Source organism: Ochlerotatus camptorhynchus, unplaced genomic scaffold (assembly GCF_037179485.1).
Source record: "Ochlerotatus camptorhynchus isolate MF236.1 unplaced genomic scaffold, CSIRO-AGI_Acam_v1.1 ptg000308l, whole genome shotgun sequence".
NCBI lineage: Eukaryota > Metazoa > Arthropoda > Insecta > Diptera > Culicidae > Ochlerotatus > Ochlerotatus camptorhynchus.
The window spans coordinates 1,853,883-1,874,968 of NW_027040796.1; the positions used below are offsets into that span (position 1 = coordinate 1,853,883).

A 21,086-nucleotide genomic window follows, 5' to 3' on the forward strand; every position below is an offset into this window, starting at 1 on the left:
AAAATATTCTGATATCACATCAAAGTAGATGCACTTCAATCGTGTCGAAAATATGGTGTATTACTACTTGCCAAAAAGGACAAAATTATCATTAATACAGTGCATGAACTGACATTACGCAGCGTTTGCTGCATTTGTTTATTTTTGTATGTATGTAAGGTAGCCACCATCCCTTCGAAGATCTTGTCTTGTATGCAGCTCCACTTACTTACTTACTTATCCTGGTCCGACATCCATCAGGATTGCACCTGCATCACAATGTTACGCCAATTCACTCGGTCCGTGGCTGCTTGTCTCCAATTTCATGAACGTCTCACACTTCCAAGATCCTGCTACACTTGGTCTAACCACCTTGCTCGCTGTGCTCCTCTTGGTCTTGTACCGGCCGGATTCGAGGCAAACACCATTTTTGCGGGATTATTGTCCCGCATTCTTAAAACGTGTCCCGCCCATCGTACCCGTCCAGCTTTCGCGACTTTCTGGATACAGGTTTCGCCATTGAGTTGCGCTAGCTCGTGGTTCATCCTTCGCCTCCATACACCGTTCTCACATACCCGGCCAAAGATGGTCCTAAGCACTCGTCGTTCGAAAACACCCAGTGCTTGCAGGTCCTCCTCGAGCATCGCCCGCGTCTCGTGCCCGTAGAGAACTACCGGTCTTATCAGCGTCTTGTACATGGTACATTTAGTACGGAGGTGAAGTTTACCCGACCTTAGGGTCTTGTGGAGTCCGTAGTAAGCACGACTTCCGGCAATAATACGCCGACGAATTTCTCTGCTGCAGTTGTTATCCGACGTCACCAATGATCCGAGGTACACAAATTCATCCACCACCTCGAACTCATCTCCGTCGATTGTCACGCTTCTGCCTATGCGAGCCCTATCCGGCTGGGTTCCTCCAGCTAACAGATACTTTATCTTCGACGTATTCACCTTTAATCTAACCTTCTCTGCTTCACGTTTCAGCCTGGTGTACTGCTCCGCCACGGCCTGAAACGTTCTTCCGACAATGTCTACGTCGTCAGCGAAGCAGATGAACTGGCTGGACTTATTGAAGATCGTGCCCCGCATGTTAAAGCCCGCACGTTTTATAACACCTTCTAACGCAATGTTGAACAGGAGGCAGGAAAGACCATCGCCTTGTCGAAGTCCATGGCTTCAAACGAGTCCGATAACGAACCCGATATCTTCACGCAGCACTGTACACCATCCATCGTAGCCCTGATCAGTCTGGTCAGCTTCCCGGGAAAACCGTTCCCGTCTATAATCTTCCATAGCTCTTCACGGTCAATAGTATCATAAGCGGCCTTGAAATCGATGAACAGGTGGTGCGTAGGGACTTGATATTCACGACACTTTTGGAGGATCGGCCGTAACGTAAAGATTTGGTCCGTTATAGATCGCCCGTCCACAAAATCGGCTTGATAACTTCCCACAAATCTGCTTGCTAGCGGCGATAAACGGCGAAAGATGATCTCGGATAGCACTTTGTAGACCGCGTTAAGAATAGTGATCGCTCGATAGTTCTCACATTCTAGATTGCCGCCTTTTTATATACTGGGCATATAACTCCCTCTTTCCACTCCTCCGGTAGCTGTTCTGTATCCCAGATCCTGACTATCAGTCGGTGCAGACAAGTGGCCAACTTATCCGTCCCATAAAACACTGGCAGGCCTTAGAATACGTTCCTTCCGTGCCACCCAGTTGGGAGACTGCGGTGGGAATAGGTTCGGTTGAGTTATTCCCGTCTTACGCGATCCGGCTCTGAACATAACGCCCCATGAAGGCCTATGTTAACCCCTGTCATAGACCACACTGCTTGCATAGGCACCCATGGGGATCAATCAGCGACTATTCCAGTTGCACGGTTAGGATAGCGGTCTAAGGGGGACCCAATAGTCGGGATGATGGAACATCATCAAACAAGCTCCAAAACCCAAACCCCCAGAGAACAAGTCGCCAAGGAGGCGACCGCGAATCCATTCGCGAAGGGTGGTCTAACCAGATCTCCCCAACACAGTGATCCGAACAAGCGGCCGAAATCTCCGCGAGACGCAGAGACAACGGTCGAGATCGGTGGACAGCCGGAGAAGCAACCGATGGACGGGCCCGGGCTAATCAGAGCCATGAATAGCTTTGGGCCCCTCCCTAGGTTGCTGGAAATCGCGGGACAGCTCGAGTTCACGAACACGCGGAACAATTTCGCGAAGGACCTAAAGCAGGCCTTGCGACAGCTCCGCGCAACTGTGAATGAGGCCCAGGACGACCACGAGCGGCTTAGGAAGCGACTAGAGGTCGCCGAGAGGGCGGAACAGAAGTAGCCGAAGACTACCCAGACGGACGCCTTCAACTTCGCGGGCAACAACACGATGGCCAGCGAGGGCCTTCACTTTGCCGTTACCCAGGGACAGAAGCGCGATCGGCCCTCACCCTCGCCAGTAAAGGGCGCGGCACGCCCTAAGAGACGGAAAGTCTCTGCCCAGGTGGAGTGCGTGGCGGTGGCCCATCAGTCCACTGCACCAGTGGACAATCCGCAGAAGAGGACTGAAATAGGGAATGGAAAATCAGTTGAGAAAAATGGCGGCTCCAAGCAGGGTGGTAAGCAGGGCGGTAAGAAGGGCGCTCCCCCGAAACTCCCGGACAAAACTACCCCCAAGAGCAGCTCTGCCCGGAACAGGAACAAGACGAAGGGCGAGGCTCTCATCTTTAAGACGAAAGCGTCGAAATACGCGGAAGTTTTGAAGAAGATGAGAACGGACGAGCGTCTTGCGGAGATCGGCAGCAACGTGAGGAGCATCAGGCGCACTCGTACTGGCGAGATGCTTCTGGTGCTCAAGCGTGGCGCTAAAGACCAGGGATCGGCCCACCAGAAACTGGCAAAGAAGGTCGTTGGTAATGGGGCTGCAGGTGAAGTCGCTAGGCTCGACGATCACCATCCAGGTCAAGGACCTGGACGAAGTGACTGAGGCGACCGAGATAGTCACGGCGCTCAGGGAGCAGTGCCAAGTCGAGGTACCGCAAACAGCGATTACCTTGAGGAAGGGACTGTTTTCCACCCAAGTGGCTACCGTCAAGCTCTCGGCAGCTGATGCCAGAAAGACGGTAGCCACAGGGAGGGAGCGAGTGGGCTGGTCGGTTTGCCCCGTGAGTATTCCTCGACCAGTTACAGCTTGCTTTAGGTCAGGGCCATGTGGCCCGGGACTGCAAGAACACCGACAGAAGCAAGCTGTGCAGATGGTACTGCTCGGAGGGTCATAAGGCACAAGGTTGCCAAAAGCCGCCAAGGTGCACTATATGCGCGGAGAAAGGGAAATCCCCTACCAACCACATGGCAGGTGCCGCACGCTGTCCATGGGCCAAGAGCAATGCTCAGCCATGTTCGAGGTAGCGCAGTTGAACCTGAACCACTGCTCGGCTGCCCAGCAACTGTTATGGTAATCGGCAGCGGAATGGGGAGCGGATGTCACAATCATCTCCGACCCGTACCGCGTCCCAACCGGCAACGGGAATTGGGTCACGGACACGTTGGAAATGGTGGCGATATGCACGATTGGGAGCTTCCCCATTCAGGAGGTAGTCGTGTCCAACTCGAGCGAGGGATTCGTGATCGCCAGGGTTAATGGAGTATATTCGACTGTTATGCTCCGCCCAGGTGGTCTATCGAGCAGTTCTCGCAGATGGTGGACAGACTCACTGCGGTACTTGTCGGCCTAAGACCGGTGGTCATTGCGGGCGACTTTAACGCATGGGCGGTGGAGTGGGACAGCCACCACACCAACCAGAGAGGATGCATCCTACTGGAGGCAATGGCCAAACTGGATGTTGTACTAGCCAACACCGGCTCGGTTAGTACCTATAGAAGGAATGGTGCAGAATCCGTCATCGACGTGACGTACTGTAGCCCGTGTTTGGAGGGCAACCTACACTGGAGGGTCGATGAGGGTTACACCCATAGTGACCATCAGGTGATTCGGTACAGTGTGGGGCAAGGTGTACGGCGAGTGGCAGGAGGGAATCCTTCCTGCGCTCGAGGCTGGCGGACGTCGTTCATCGAGGAAGAGGTCTTCGGCGAAGCACTGAGGCGGGAGCGAATAACCCCGGGTCTGACGGAGGAAGAACTGGTAGCAGCGCTGACAAGGGCGTGCGATACAACCATGCCTAGGAGAGCCTATCCCAGTCGATTGCTATCCTCAGGGCGTCTTGCCTCCAGGCGAGAAGGAGGATGCAACGAGCTCGTACGACTGAATCTCGGGAGGAACGCCGTGTCGCTATTCGAGTTGTATAGGTTCGGACATGCAAGTACTCCCATCTGTCGTATTCCCGTTCCAGCTGCGCGTAAAAAGCGTCTTTATCGTCATCGTCACTTGCTAAGTGAGGGCTGTGCATGTTTATTATGCTGACATTGAAGAAACGGCCTTTGATCCTCAACTTGCACAATCTGCTATCGATTGGCCACTACCCAATCACGCGCTTCTGCATTTCGCCCATCACGATGAAAGCTGTACTCAGCTCATGTGTATTGCCGCAGCTCTGGTAGATGGTATAACCAACCCTATACGTATGTACCGACGATCCCTTCCACTAAACCTCCTGCAGCGCTACGATGTCGAACTTGTGGACCCTCAATAAATCGGAAAGAATGCGGGTACTTCCCAAGAAATTGAGAGACTTGCAGTTCCATGTTCCGAGTTTCCAATCGTTAGTCCGTTTCCATTGCTTGGGTCTATGCCGATTATTCCGGTCCGTATTTACATTGGTTGCTTCCTGTACTTTTGTTTTTTACTGCTGGCTTGTAGAGCCTGCACCAACCCCCATTGTCTCGCCGGGGACCATCGTGCACAGCACTGTTTAGAGTCCCACGCTGGCACCAGCACGTTGATCAGCCGCTCCTAACATGGAGAACAGACGCCGTTTTGAGCCGCACCTCCATGGTGAACAGACGCTCGAAGACTGCACTCTCCGGAGAGAGGAGTCCCCCCCCCCTCCCTTCCCTGTCGGCATACGACCAAGGTCCCACCGGGGTTGGTTACCCGATCTTCCCTATGGTTACTCGTACCCCAGCCGGCACCGCGGGGAGATAGGGATAGGAGTTACTGGACAAGAGGCTAAGGACCGCTAGTGGGGTCTATTTTATACTTGCAGATACGCGAAGTATCAATGGTACGCATTGTCCAGCCGTTTACCAGCCAGCTCCACTTACTAGCAAGATCAATTAAAGCTACCGATCTGAATTCACAATATCGCTGTATGAAGGGCCAAAAACGGAGGGGTGGACCCTACACTGATGCAAAATTTGACATTTTCGCTCCACAGTGCTCAAGCGGTTCCAAATCGGGTCTAGATTAGCTTACCAAGGTTTGAACTGATTTGGTAAGAAACTGACTGGACACAAACCATTTGAAGTTTATATGGGAATTACTATGGGGAAACCAAACTTTTTCTTCCAAACCAAACTCTATCCTTCTTCTATATTCCACAGTTAAAAATTTCTATAGCTATTCTTATGGAAAATTTTCTCAGCTACAACTTTGCGGAATATTGTTTTTAATTGTTTAAGAGATTGATAATCTTATGGCATGATCAAGCACCTGTTTTGTGGGCAACACTGTATTCTGCGCGCCAGAAACACCAATGTTGCCTGCTGAGTAGTTGATTGAGCATAATCATAAGACCATTCAAAATCTATGAATGGAAATTAATTAAAAGGTAAAAGGTACGTTGGTTGAAAGACCTGAGTGTTGCATTGATTGATATTTGAATGCATATGCACTTAAAATATTCAATTGTTTATTTTGCCCTATATGCTCACTTTACCCCCACTTCCTCTAATTTGCAATTACGGTTATGAATTTATTGAAAGATAAAAGTCCAAAGCGTGAAAGGGGCTGACACAATCTGGTGATTACTGTATTATGAATATTGAGCATTTCTAGCTCAAATCGTTAAAAAAAATGTCAATTTTGTCTCGACCCCTTCTGATTTGAATGAAACATTGCTCACGTGTTCGCTGCTACTAATGGTTGCATTTTTCATTTAAATATGATTTTTTCCTCCAGAGTAACTTTTAAAAAGGGCGTATAAAAAAATTGATTATTTTTTATTAAAAAAAACATAACTTGAAAACTATTGATCTGATCAAAACGGCATATAAAAAAAAGTTTTAGGTAATTAAATTATCTTTACGGAAAAAATACACTGAAAGAAAAAACTTCGTAAATTAGTATTTAAAAAACGTAAAACGATGATTATCTCAAAACACCCCCCCTTCGATCTTTATAATTTTTTTTTTTCAAGAAAATTGATGGAATACCCTTGAATTTCGTGAAAAGTGTATGCTGGTAACTTCCTTAAAAAGAAATCTATAATTTTTTAAATTTTTGTTGATTTTTACAAGTTGATGAAAATGCATATTTTCTTGAAAAATAACAATTTATTTGGATTTTACGCATAATTTTCGATAACATTGCATATGGAATTTTTTTTCCTAAGTCCAGCCGTTCTCAAGTTAATGCAAATTAAAAAAATATAATTATAACAATTTTCAACATTTTAGGCCATTTTCAAATGTTTGTCGAGATGTCCAGCAACGAGATTTTATTTCATGATTGTATATTAAAAAACAAACAATTCATTCTCAGATATGGTAGCTGTCAGACTTACCCGTTTCTATCTATAGGCAGCGGAAGAGAAGCACGTTGATGTGGTCAAATGAAAGATTTGTTGAGATTAAAAACAGTATATAGGGGAAATGACGGTTTCGGCATGACATACTATTTTCGGCAATACAAATTGAAACACTATTTTCACTGGATTTTCTTACGAAAACACTTCGCTGAATGCATGCAAACGATTCTTTATGCTTTCAGCTTCAATTTGACTATACTTTTACCACTTAGAAAAAGCAATCTAGCAAGGTTTTCTTGAAATGCAACACACGCACTACAAATTGTAGCTGATTTCGAGTTGCCGATAATAGAACAGCAGATTTACATGCAGTTCAAATGGAACGGTTGCCGAAGAAAAACTGGTTGCCGACAATACTCGCTCTCACTAGAGAAGATTGGAGCTTTGTAAAAGCGTTTCAAAACAGTGTTTGGACAATTCTTTCGACTGAAAGTGTTAGAGCAGCTGGTAGCAAAAGATTGTAAACAAACCAATACTGCATATGTGTGCGTTCCTTAGAGAAAAAGGCTAAAGAAAGAAGGTCGCTGCTTAGGTTGCCGAGAATACGTAAATTCCCCTATTTATTATTTTATTTTACAACTCATATTATTTGACAACTCATATTATTTGAATACATTGAATAATTTGGGTGTATCGTTTGAATTAGAGAATATTTTTACTGCAATTTGGTTGTTTGAAACTGGAATATAGCAATGATATTTTCGAGTTCCAGGAATTGGTTTCACTTTCTTAAAAATTGGATCAAATTCCGTGTCAGCCTTTTTGTATTCTTCCGTAGAAACATAACAAAATGACATTTTTGTTTGAAGATCTTCTTTACGACTATTTGCCCAGTCGTACAGTTGTTAAGGGTTCGTTATAGGGTGCTCGTGTTGCTTAGCTAAACTTGCTCTGGTTGCCATTCTCTTAAGGGTACCGCCAATCACATAACAATGACCTTTGCCGTGTGAAGTTGCAAAAAAATGCCATTCAATTTCTACATTATGCTTATCTTTAAATCCACAAATGCTAGCAAAAATTTTTATGTTTTTGTATTGTGATGCTGCTCCATCTGACATAAAAATACACTTTTGGACTGTTATTTGCAACTTTGAAAATTCTAATAATTTTGAGATAAACAACTGAACTGCTACTGTGTCATGCTTTGAAATTGATTTAGGTGGAGGTTTACAACACTTGAAATTGTTATCCATCGTAAAAAACTACTTGCTTTTTAACTTGAAACGCTAAGAGAGATGAACTGAATGGAACAGGTGAAGATCGTCCCAATATATATATATATATATATATATATGTAGCAGAATAATTACAATGTTGACATTATACCTATCTTCATTAGGTACAATTGATTATAGCAAACTTTTTTAAGTGTGAGTGTAAGAAGCCTCCACGGGGTGCCTTTTTATGTAGTTGTGATATCGCGGGATGAGCTCTTAAGGCACAATATGGTATACGTCAGAGAAGTACCTAGAGAATTTATCTCAATTACAGGTTTGATAACATATTTGTTTACCTGTTTATGTTTTGAGCCTCTGTTATGACATACACAATTCTATCCAGGTATACAACTAATAGAGGACAGAAAAAAGGCACATGAGTGGGTTTGTTGATTATTTGGGTATATTTGAGAGTATTTACTTATAAACTTGTTTCTTTTCCGCTGCGTCTAAATAGAAACGGGTAAGTCTGACAGCTACCATATTTGAGAATGAATTGTCTGTTTTTTAATATATATTCATGGAAAAACATCTCGTTGCTGGACATCACGACTAACATTTGAAAATGGCCCAAAATGTAGAAAATTATTATAATTATTTTTTTCAAATTGCATTAACTTGAGAACGGCTGGACTTAAGAAAAAAGTTTATATATGCAATGTTTTTGAAAATAATGCGTAAAATACAAATAAATTACTATTTTACTAAAAAATATGCAATTTTACCAACTTGTAAAAACCAACAAAAATTTCAAAAATTATTAAATTTTTTTTAAGAAAGTTACCAGTATACACTCTTTACCAAATATTAGGGCATTTTTTCAGTTTTCTTGAAAAAAAAATTATAAAGATCGAAGGGGGGGTGTTTTGAGATAATCATAGTTTTACGTTTTTTAAATACTAATTTACTAAGTTTTTCTTTCAGTGTATTTTTTTCCGCAAAGATAATTTAACTACTTAAAACTTCTTCTCATATGCCATTTTGATCAGATCAATAGTTTTCAAGTTATGATTTTTTGAAAAAAAAAAATCCATTTTCTTATACGCCCTTTTCAAAAGTTACTCTGGAGGAAAAAATAATATTTAAATGAAAAATGCAACCATTAGTAGCAGCGAACACGTGAGAAATGTTTCATTCAAATCGGAAACACTCATGACCAACCGGTTTGCGTTTTGGGCTGGAAATGCTCTATTAGAAATATGTTCGAATATTATTGTTATTTAAATATCTTGAATTTTTGTTTTGATTGACAGTTTTAAACATAGCTGATTGCTGGTGTCTATATAGTGGAATACCTGTACACATAAAAAAAGAGAAGAATTTGTAATTTACATTCAATTTCACTTTCACTCATAATTGCTTGTCCTTGACACGGAAAATCAATTAAGGTAGAGGAATTATACGGAAATCCTTCTCTCTTCAATTGTGTTCAAGTTTCAAACATAATTTAAGAGATCTCGATGTGATAGCTGGAATCCATTTTTCTCCCAAGGCTCGCGATGCCGCTCGTCTGGCAACACAGTGTTTGGCAACGCAAACTTTCCGAAAATCAAAATCCCACTGGAAGGTAAGTGCACCAGTTATGGCACAAGTCCGCATACGTTTAGTTAATTATAATAAATTCATGCTTAGTAGGCCCAATTAAACAACACCAAGATAATAGTTTTATTTTTAACTTCTAATTATTTCCATTTCAAACATCATCAGAACTTACCTGAAATAACCGCACCGCTTCCTGTAGCTGCTCCATTGTCCGCAAATTGCCCGTCTCAATGTTCGATTTGGGCAAATAACCAAACTCCATCAAGTAGTTTTGCTGAAAGTGACAAAATACAGAAGAACATAAATCGAAGATTAGAGAACGTGTTGGTTACATGGGTAGGGCAAGGTAGGTAGGTATATGCAATTCAAATATTCATGACCCGGCAAACGGACACCATCATGCAACGACTTCCGAATGCGGTGCTGAAATGACGAAGTAAAAATTTTACGATCCCATTCCTTCGCACTAGCGAGCTCAGATTTGATCGTTTTCCAATTTTTGAATTCCAGCCACGTAGCGGGTGGGTGCATAAAAAACTAACTCGTTTAGAATTGACCATCTACCCCGGCTATATCAGGCTATATCTATCGGCTTCCAAGTGGGAAATCGTTTTAAAATTGGGTACTCAACGTGAAAGTGAACGAAACTGCCCAGGTTATTCAAGGATTTTCGGTGCATATGAATAAAAACAATGTTTTTTTTTACTAAATAGGTGGCCCAAAAACAACAATTAACTATTATGTACGGTTTTTCTAAACCTTCCTTAAATCTGAAACTTAAAAAAATATTTTCGCGATCCTGCCAGGAGTCGAACCTGGAATCTTCTGATCCGTAGTCAGACGCGTTATCCATTGCGCCACAGGACCCGGTTGGAAAGCGAGATCTCTCAAGCTTTCAAATTCTACGCAGTAGAAGCAGACAAGCTATGTGGCATTGCTAGAGAAAACATGCAGTGGCAATGAGCGCCACAAACATGGCAGAGAAGTAAGAATGAGAAAGAGAGTTCAAAATATTGTGAAGCTGTCTTCCCACATGATCGTGTCTAGCGTGCGCGGCGGGGGATTTGCGGTGGTATGAGAGGAGTAAAAGCAGTATACTATGCTCTCTTATTCTCACGCATATCTTGCTCCGCGCCCGCCAGGCACGCTCATGTTTGCAGACACCTTAAAAGAGAGTCTCCCACTTACAGTCTGTATGTGAATTCGAAGGGGGTCGCTCTTCTCAGCTGGTACTGGTTCATCCAACTGATGAATGTGTTTTACTTGGAAGCTAAAAATAGTTCACTCGCAGTGTTGTCCGCTCACCGGTTAAATATTTTCATTTTATTTGCATCTAACAACAAGCAGGCCTTATGTCGTTTTCGTTTTTGCGGTGTAGCTACACCGGTGCTACACTGCCGTACACCGAAATATTTTAGGGTGTAGATATAGGATGCACCTTTGTTTACAAACAAATGATGTTGAGCTGTCAAAGACTCGCGCTTATTCCTGCTTATACTACACCAGTGCTACACCGCAAAAACGAAAACGACATTAGTGTTCAATAAAAATCAATTCCTTTAATAAGCATTTGTCTCATTCCACGTGTCTCGTCAGGCAGATTTTCAGCCCTCGATAACTTCATTTTAAGGCAATGTTATATGCAACAATAGAAAGTAGACATGATTTCCTTTGGTTTCCAAGCACGACAAAAAATGTAATATCTATCAATGTCAACGTGGTGCGGAGTCACTCGAAATGGTTGTCAAAAAAAACCAACTGGAGCTGTGAAAAAAATCTAACGATCAGGACCAACACCAAGACTTACGTCCCATAAACAGATTTGTTCGAAACATAAAGTATTAGCATCAACACTCAAAATATTATCCTTAAATTAAATTTTAAAGTAATATAACAAATGTATCTTTAAAGGCTGTCCAAATGTATTTGTACCAATGAAAAAGTACGAGCAATTAATTGCAATCACTAATGATAGTAAACATCCTCAACAACGAAAACATAAACATCATAATAATCGCGTATGTGGGAAAGCAGCAAAAGCCAATTCAACTTTATATTGATCAGTTTCTTACTAGTTAACCAAGCTTATTCCAATCTTTACAAAATATTGGCTCAATCAAACAATTGTAAACCAATAATGAGAAAGTCACAAACGAGTTCTCATTTTAACTCTGGAAAAAATGCGCCAATTTGTGAGCGGTGTTAAGAGGATGTAAACAAAAGCAATGAAATTTATATGATTTAGCAAAATTACTTGAAAATTTAAGTGGCGTTGCCAGGTGGTTTCCATCCCGATGTGACACCCTTAGAGAGCTGACACTCCAGAGGATAATGTGGTTACATTTTGTACTGCCTTATTTATTTATTTACTTACGATTGTTTTTCTCTGCCTAAAAGTTCAAAGAGCCATAATAAATCTATCGCTACAATTTTGGGCGTAATTGGTTGAAACTGTAAGAAGTTTGAGCAATTTTAGAAAAAGCTAATTCTTTCTTCCCTTGCATACCTCATTAAGCAGCAACCAAAAATTCTTCCAATTGCTCCAAGGACCAGGCTAAATAGCGGAAAAAAGTACCAATTTTAGATTTTACCTCTCAGAATTTCATGAGACTTCGCATGAGGCAACGAACCAAAATTGTGGTGGATTTCAGATATTTTAACTCACACCTAATTTTTCAAAATGGCGTATTTGATATGTTTAATAAATCATAGCACGAAAGCGGTTCATCTAATCGAAATGACGTCTGAGATAAAGTTGTTGGAAACTGGATTGCCTTTCAAATTTTCGATGGACAACACCGGTCGATCCAACCACGACTAAAGCACAAAAATCAAACCGGCGAAAATATCTTCAATCCAAGCTGGACAACCTTGGCAAGTGGAATAATCACAAGTACCGTAAAACGGAATCAAACTGATCAGCGAGGTGTATTTGATCGCTGAGGGTTCTTATTATTTTTGTTCGAATATAATACGTTTTACGTCGAACGATGTTGAAATAGAATACATTCTTACGCCTTAAATCAATCAAAACATTGCACTTGACGGAAAATATTGAGAAACATGGAGATTTGTTCATATTATCGGACAGGTTTGGGGCAAACGGGAGTCAGATAATTGCATAGCAAATAGTGAAAACCGTTTTCCGAGTGACCATTTGATTTGCAATAACTTTTTTCTTACTTGAAAATTTCTTATCTTTCACTGGTGAAAAGTTCAGAGTGGTTTTCTTTTATTTGGAGATGCTAAACGAAAAATATCCGACTTAAAGTGTTCATTTTATACGATAAAACAGGAGATGAAAGTATAGAGTTGATAGTTCCGTTATAGTACGGCAGTGTGAAAATTATACATAGAGAGTAGAAAACCAGCAAAGGTCCACTTTGAGGAAGGCACGAATCGGGCTAATCATCTCCTTTACCAAACTTCCCTGTTGGGGAGGGATGGTGAGGGGATTCACCCCCGACACCACTGGGAAAAGAGATGATCGCCGATTTGCTCACGTACCTTCGATGTGTGCAAACAGTTCTATCGATTGTTTCACACTCAAGTCGTCATGTGACGTAAGCATCAAGTCGATTGGGCCTTTGGGAGGCCATTTAACTTTGGCTTAAAAGTTGGGCAAATTATCTCATAAATCATAATCTCTGAACAAACTTCCTGTGTGACAGGGCACTCCATCCTTTTTAAACACATAATGATCTTTTCCGATTATTACTTATACACTTGGTTTGTCAACTGTCTCCATAAATTCCTGTTGATAATGTATAGCGTTAACTTTAACGTTTTTTTTTTAATGAAAACCTATGTAATTTGCCAAACTTGCATATACCTCCAGAAACCATCACTGATGCGATACTTTGGAATCGTGGAATTTTTCTGTTACAGCCCTGGCACATTTTCCAAGGTGGAAGTCCAGTCTGTTGTTTAAAATATTATTAGACTGCTGCAGGGCAAATAACTTTTCGTCGGATAGGTCCAACTCTTCCCAAAACTTCTAGAAGAATTGCTTTTTCAAGCCCTATTTTCTTAGAAACTTCTGACACTTAATGAACTTTCCGCTTCTTGAAAGCTTGGAATCTCAGGTCAAGTTTCAGGACATTGTGCAAGAACGGTTTCGAAAAATTAAGATAATTTAAGTACAGAGTGCTGAGATTTTCATCAAATCCTTTTTCTGGCTATTTTAATAACTCGTTCTGTCCTCACTGAACGTGCTCGGTCGGATATCTTCCGGTCATCTAAACGAGGAGCCCAAACGATTCAAAAATACATCTTTACAGCAAATATTTTGACAGCCCTGGGCCTCTATTTGCCGTCAAATTTGACTTCCCAACAAACAATGTGTGCTGATTAAAGGCTGAATAAGCAATTTTTTAGCTGAAGAAGCATAATTTTGCCTGAATAAACTCTTATTCCGCTTCCAATGTTTTTTGGGTTGACGCTTAAAGTCGCAAAGAGTCGAAAAGTGAAAAAATGTCTGAATGGAAAATTATCTTCATCGGTGATCGATGATTCATACATGGATGATCAAACTGCCTTCGGTGTGGCTTTGCAGCAGCAGCCAATTGTACCGCCGAAGGAAGAAATGTAAGGTAGGTTTTAGTTTTGTTATATCTACTGGTGGTTTTGTAAAGTTGATTTTAAGTTTGTTTTATTATTGACATAATCACGTAATTACCGGGTGCTTGAATGATGCCCGCAGCTAAAGGTAATCGGCTAGGAAATCAACGGTATTGAAGGATGATTTCGACAGTGAGTATGCATAAGAGCGAAACAATTTTCTAGAATTTGTTCAATGCAGAGTTGTAACAGGCTATCAAAAGCAACAGCAAACGCACCGATAAACGTTAACCTAGCGAGTTATTAACAAAAGAGAAAATTGACGAAGAGAATCGATCATCGCGTATAGGCCTTTATGCATGCTCACTGTCCAATTGAGTCATTTTTCCATAGAAAATGTACGCTCAATCATTCAAAACAAATATTGGGTATCATCACGGCAGAATAAACGTGTTGACTGAGCTACAGACTGAGTGCTCGGGTGTCAGTGTCTCGTTTACCTCACAAACATTCAGACTCTCACGAGGCAGTGAATGATGAGGCAGATGGCAGTTCATATTCATATAAAAATGACTCAATGAACCTGACTGTTTTGTGCACTGATCGTGGCATTCAACAGACAGAAGATTGCAATCCCACCCAACGATCCGTGACGTCCTCATAACGAACACTTTGTTCGATCTCCGAATGCTTCCAACTACACTGCTTGACAAATCTCTCAACCGACACCGATCTCAACTTACAAATCATTTCCTTCCAGTACTCTGACCAGCGATGACCAAATACACTGCTTGATACTTGATGTTAACCGAGCGGAAATCGAATCTATGTCGTGGCATAATTTCAACACTGCCATGTATTTCATTTGACAGGACTTTAAACTTTTAAAAGTAATACGTGGACTAATCTTGATTTGTAAGTTGTCTGACATTTGTTTTGAAAAATAACCGCTTTCTACCAAAAAGAACCAAAGCAAACGTTTAATTCTACTTTTAAATTTTAAGTAACGATTGCTTAGTGTGTGTTAGCTTTTAATTTTTTATCACCGCGTTACGAAAATGCTTAATTTCTAATTAAAAATGGGCACACCATCAAAACAAGTTGGCATAACCTCCAGTCATTAGAAGAGGTGAACCAGCCTCTGGCTGAAAGTCTCGCTAATAAAGATAACCTAACCTCCAATAATTTGCTTTAATATAGTGCAAAAAAACGCCAACACATAAGGCTCGATTCACTTAAAATCTGGACGAATTGCTTATTTTTTTCCTCGAGCGGTCCTAGTGGTCAGTTCTCGAATCTTTTGACAGAAAATTGCTTGCGAAGCTCTCCTCTTGCAGTGGTAAAAGTTTAGTTACGATTCATTAAGATTTAAAAAAATGTAACAAATGGAAGCGGATATAAGGGAATTAATTTTGGACACCCACGTTGAAAATCCAACGTGATCAGGTTCAAAAATTACGAAATCGTTAAATTTGGATAAATCTACCGTGTGCAGCGTCCTCAAACGTGTCCGTGAGCGGAAAACTATTGTTTGGAAGGATCTGAGTAAGCGTCGTAGTGGAACTTACGATCGGTAACTGCATTTGAAGGTATTGAGAACCCAGGACTCTCTGATGGCGACATTGCCATAAAATACAATTTCAACAAAAGCACCGTCCGGAGGACCCATCTACGCGAAGGCTATGGTTTTTATCGTGCCAGCAAGCAGCCAAACCGGGCACTGAAACAGATCCAAATGGCCAAAACACGCGCTCGGAAGTTATGTAGAGAGGTTCTCACAAGGAACCCAGGATGTTCCAAGTTATTTCTTAAATCATTCAGACTTTGTATAGCCATTGTTGTGTTGATAGTTTTTATGCTATGGATTTGCTGGCTAAACAATAATTACTCGTTGCACCATTTAGGAGCCGTTTATATTTAATTCATTTTTAAATTGCTGGTAGAAAGTCTGAAATGTTTGATAATATTGTTCCTTCAATCAGTATCAGTACAAAATTAGTTAATTTTCTTGTTAATAGTATTTTCGTGCTTCGATTATTTATATTAGTGCTAGCAGTAACCCACAATAAAAATACGTCAATAATTACTGTATCTATCACTTTTACCATCATCATCGAACCAATATTAAATTAAATCATAAAATTACCACACAACTTATTGCAACTACGCGTTCTACTGTATTTCCATTTTAAGGTATGGTAGCAGTTTTGTCATCTTCAGAAAGGGTTTAATACTATAACAGCAATTTCTAATGTCTACAGTAAATAAATACTGATTCCACCAAATAATGTGGTGAACATTTATAATGTTTGCACCGTTTGACTATTTTAAATGTTGTGAGATAAATACGTTTGGATAACAGGATGGCAAAACTGGCAACATTGCCATATGCAATCAACACTGTGAACGGGAGAAGAGAGCGTAAACTTTAAATACAAATGAACCTCCTACATCTTGCTTCTCTCCACTCGAGTCTTCACTCCACACGTTTACTACATTCAAACAGTGTGGAGTGAACGTATCGGTAAAGAAGGGAATCATCGTACGTGGTGATTTCTTATCTTCTGAGCAGTAGCTGTCTCGAGATTGTTTTTGTTAGCGGATTGCATTCTCATCTAATCGTTTACACTGAGGTAAATAGAACTAAGAATTTCATAAGGCTCGACTGAAGAACAACATATAAGAATTTCATAAATGTGACTTATGAATGATTTTCGGGTAACATGGATAAAATGGAGATTGGCGTTGACGGTAACTGTGCAACTCATATCTTAAAATCCCAAAAGCAAACGTCAGTTTGTGTGTGAAACATGGCGGACTTCATACTGAATCGTACTCAACCGAAAATTCCCATAAGAAGAGACGATTACTCGTTGAACAAACATGGTAAATACGGATGGAAAAAACGCTGTTTCCGCATTGACATTAATTATGACATCATTCTACATTGTGAATGTTACATCTAATAAAAACACATGGAATGATGCCCGCATCACAAATATAAATTGGAAAGTTCCATAGATAAAGAGGTTGCTTTGTGAATGCCGCCCTGACCTGAAGCAGTTCGTTTGCATTCATGAAAGCATTTCTCTTATTTCAACAACGTGAAACATTTCACCATTCCCGCGCCCGCATTTCAACAAATCAACTGTGGCATTTTTGTCTCTTTTCAAGTGTTCGCTTCACCGTATGCTTCCTTCTTCTTCCTGCTGTCGGAGCAATGATTTGATGTGTGTTGATGATGTTTGATTCTTATCAACGTAAACCTCGTCTGATTGCAGTGCATCAACCACCCCAACAAAAAAGAGAGGATGTCAGAAGTGGGGTTCGAACCCACGCTCCCTTACGGGAACCAGAGCTTAAATCTGGCGCCTTAGACCGCTCGGCCATCCTGACTTGGTTCCTACTGGCTGCTTACAGCGGTACATTAGTCCGGCGCCATTCGGGCGAAAGGGGTGGTACCGCTGTAAAGAAATTCACTCAAATTTAGGGAAATTCGGAAAAGTATTTCCGCTTCCACCCTCACAGCGCTACGAGGACAACTCGACCGGGAGCGGCTAAATGAAAACGAAATTTATCTAATGGAACTCTATAAAGATGATTTAGGGTGAATGTAAGTGGGGAAATGAAGTCCGTACGGTTCGGCTGAGTCAATATTAGAGTCAACACGAATCCTTTTTCTTTCGTAGAAACGAGGTTAAGGGAGAAGTGTCGCCATGAGACTAGACATGGTCGCGCCTTCCCCCTCTGTCGGCTTCCGTCGTCTTCTTTGTCTTTCTAACGCGTTTTGCGTTGAATTATTGGACAGACATAATAAATTTACTTTCTTTATTGGATTGATTTTGTCGCACGACGTCGTGGCGAGCCGCGAAGGGTTGTAGTCAGTTTCGTTGCTGTGAAGTCAAAATGAATCAACTGAAAATCGAAGTTTGAAATATTCTACCAATGAACTGTTGAATTCAACCCGAGAAGCGATGGTGCCACTGGCCGACCGAGCGGGGAGCAACTAATAGAAATCAATTTATGGCAATTGAATTACGAGGGACATGGTTCTCGATTGCGGTCGGTGTACAATTCATTTAAAAGCACGGATGTAATCGTCTTCTTGTGTTTTTTTTTGCGAAGATGGAAGGACCAGAAAAGATAGCCACCAGTTGATTGCTTCAGCACCAATGAACTCCTTGCTTGTCCTCACCTTATTGCCGGAAGTTTAGCTTCCCCGCTTGTCACCAGAGTTGCCAGGTATCCTGATATTTTTGCTACATCCTGATTGAAAATCCTGATTTATCCTGATTTTCAAGAATGGATGCCCACCTCCGCTCACCACTCCAAAATTTCCGACTTTTCATGACAGTGACGACTTTTTTTCGTTTTTCCTCACAACCACCATCCCTAAACACCGCCCTAATTAATCTTTTTTTTTCATAACTGTCTGGATATTTGGCAACCCTGATCACCACCAACCATATCGGACGGAATGTAGAAGAAAACAAGCGGTAATTGAAAGAGATTGCAAGTGTTGCCTTCGCTCTCTGGTTCATCCTTTGTGTTGTTTTCCACACGGAGGAGCCACAAATAATCGGATCGGTTGATCGACAGGTCCCGGTGCAACAGTTGACCACGTGGAGCGAGCCTACCCAACTGGAATTGAATTACCGGTTCCCGGTGTCGATTGGTATTTTGCTGTATTGTGTTTTGCATTACATAGGTACGTTCGGACCGACTTGGTTCTTTAGGTGCGTGACTTTTTTTTTCAAATTTTGGAGAGCAGGGTGGGTAAAAGCATCCGTGACCTCCTGTGGAAGAATCTGATACGCATACGATGCAGCAACTGAACAGGAATGCGTAGGAGGATTGTGCACTTTGAGAAGGGCATATGTGCAACAGGATGAACAGAGAGAGAGAGAGATTCAACACGAAAGGAAATGACGAATACGGAACAAGCAGTCGTAATTTCCTTTTGATACCGTATGCGTGATAATGATTGCAGCATTCCTGAAGGGGATAAAGTTAATACGGAGGTGTATATCGGCATTATTAGTAAGTATGTCCTTCCGTGGATTACTGAGCAATGTGGACCGGAGTCGAATGTGGTCTTTCAGCATGCAACACCTCGAACCGCACGCAGAATTAGCTGAAGGAAAATCTGCCGTTCTGGCCGAAAGATTTGTGGCCGCCATCTAGCCCCGATCTTAATCCACTAGATTACTCAATATGGCATGTCATAAAGGCCAAGGCCTGTGCCAAACGCAACTCCAGTACAGCAAGCCTCAGACAGACATTAAGCCACGTCTGGAGAGATATGGATCCGCACTATATTATATATCAGAGCCTGTAGAGCATTCTGGAAGCGTGTTGAGACCATAATTACGGCAAATGGAAATTATATCGATGATTTACACAGGTTTAAGTTCTTACAAACATTTCCCTTTTGAGTAAATGATTTTTTTCCACACCGAAAATTTTCAGATATTCATATTTTTGGTTTCGACAGTGTTTAATGGTACAAACATTATCACGCATACGGTATTTTCTACTAGGTATTCTTAACTTGTTTACTGAAAATAAAATTTCGTTTATACAACGAAATCTCTCGTTTGTTCTACGAATCCATTCGTTGTTTTCTGCAACGAAATAGCTTCGTACTTTTTCAAAAATGCTATACTTAGTTTGACCCCGTTAATCTGCACGCCGTGCAAACTAAAAATTGCTCAAACGTCATGTGGTAATCGATGGCCAAGTTTCGGATTAATGGCAGAGTAAAATAAACCGTGTGACTTGTTCGGTTGTTCGTACAAAAGTGATGTTTATTTCTCTAGCGTTTCTCACCTGACTGTCAATGACATTTTAGAGTTAAAGACCGGTATGCTTGCCGGTATGTAAATGCAAGTTAGGTAAATTAGGGTAAATCATAACATCTCTTCACCCCTTAAAGAGAAATAGTACCCTAACAAATGTTTAATACGATAATCGTGTTTAGTATTGTTAGAAATTATATCAAATCAAAGATCAAGCCTTTTTGGGGGATTTCTGACCCTAGTGGATCGAGGCGGTGTATCTACTGAAATGTGAGTAGGTATGTTGATTACCTTATCTTCTGACCCTAACCTTGACTGACCTTTCTCTTTGCTAGCTACCCTTGACTCGATAGTATCCCTCTTCCCCGCGCTTAACCTTTTCCTCTTCGTTCTTGGGAACAATCAGATCGAGCCGTGACTTAATTTGTCGACCAAAAACCAACATTGAAGGAGACTTACCCGTTGCGGGATATACTGTCCGTCTATAAGCCATAAGAATCTTATAAAGCTCAAATTGAACATCCATTCGGTTGCATTTTAACGTTTTTAGTTTGTCCTTAAAAGTCTGCACGAATCTTTCCGCTAGTCCATTTGTGGCCGGGTGATATGGTGCCCCCATTTTGTGAATAACACCGTTTTTGTTTAGAAAGGATTGGAATTGGTTCTGCAAAGGCTTGACAAATACGGTATGCTTGTAAATGTGTCGAAGTCACTGGCGTGCACAGGGTGGGGCAAGGTGGGGGCAATTGCCCCTCCTTTTATATATAAGATGTTTATTTCCACATTTCCAAATTATGATATAAAATAACTTGATTTCTTGATAACTTGATTTGAAGGTACATAACTTCATTTCATACTTTAAGGGCACTGAAAACCTTTTATTGCGTCAATTCCTTTGAGATGGTGTCTGAAAATTGAACCACAAAGGTGCATGAATGGACAAACTTCAATTAAATTTTTTGGTCAAAAAATTGCACCACAGTGGTGCATACAAAAAAATTCTGGTGTAATTTGTTTTTTCAAAGTGGTTCATGGAGGGTAAAAGAAGAGGGTAATTTTAAGGTTGAAAACATTCACCTTCGTGGGGGTAAATTGTAGAAAAAGCTTTTTATTGAATAATTCTGGTGTAAAAATATTATCAATGAATAATTCTGGTGGAAAAATTGAATCACGCAAAAAATTTGGAGGTGCACATTAAACTGAAAATTTCTGGTGGAACGTTCGTAACACTGTGGTGAATGTAGAAGCAAGGGATATTCATGTTTCTGGTGCATAACTTGCATCGT

The 21,086-nt window shown here is 41.4% G+C and overlaps 1 protein-coding gene and 2 non-coding genes across 6 annotated transcripts in view; all 3 read right to left on the reverse strand.

Annotated features, from left to right (window-relative positions):
• LOC135707343 (matrix metalloproteinase-2-like) overlaps positions 1–21,086 on the reverse strand; it is a 961,657-nt gene that overhangs the window by 675,738 nt on the left and 264,833 nt on the right. For all 4 annotated transcript variants that reach the window (XR_010518220.1, XR_010518222.1, XR_010518221.1 and 1 more), the window contains exon 2: positions 9,615–9,716. Coding sequence is in view for 1 of the 4 variants with exons in the window: in XM_065229160.1 (XP_065085232.1) it covers positions 9,615–9,716 (102 nt within the window). In the remaining 3 variants the exon portion in view is untranslated. The remainder of the gene's footprint in view (positions 1–9,614; positions 9,717–21,086) is intronic.
• On the reverse strand, positions 10,237–10,309 carry TRNAR-ACG (transfer RNA arginine (anticodon ACG)). Its single transcript has one exon. It is a non-coding gene; the product is annotated as a tRNA-Arg (tRNA).
• TRNAL-UAA (transfer RNA leucine (anticodon UAA)) lies at positions 17,315–17,398 on the reverse strand. Its single transcript has one exon. It is a non-coding gene; the product is annotated as a tRNA-Leu (tRNA).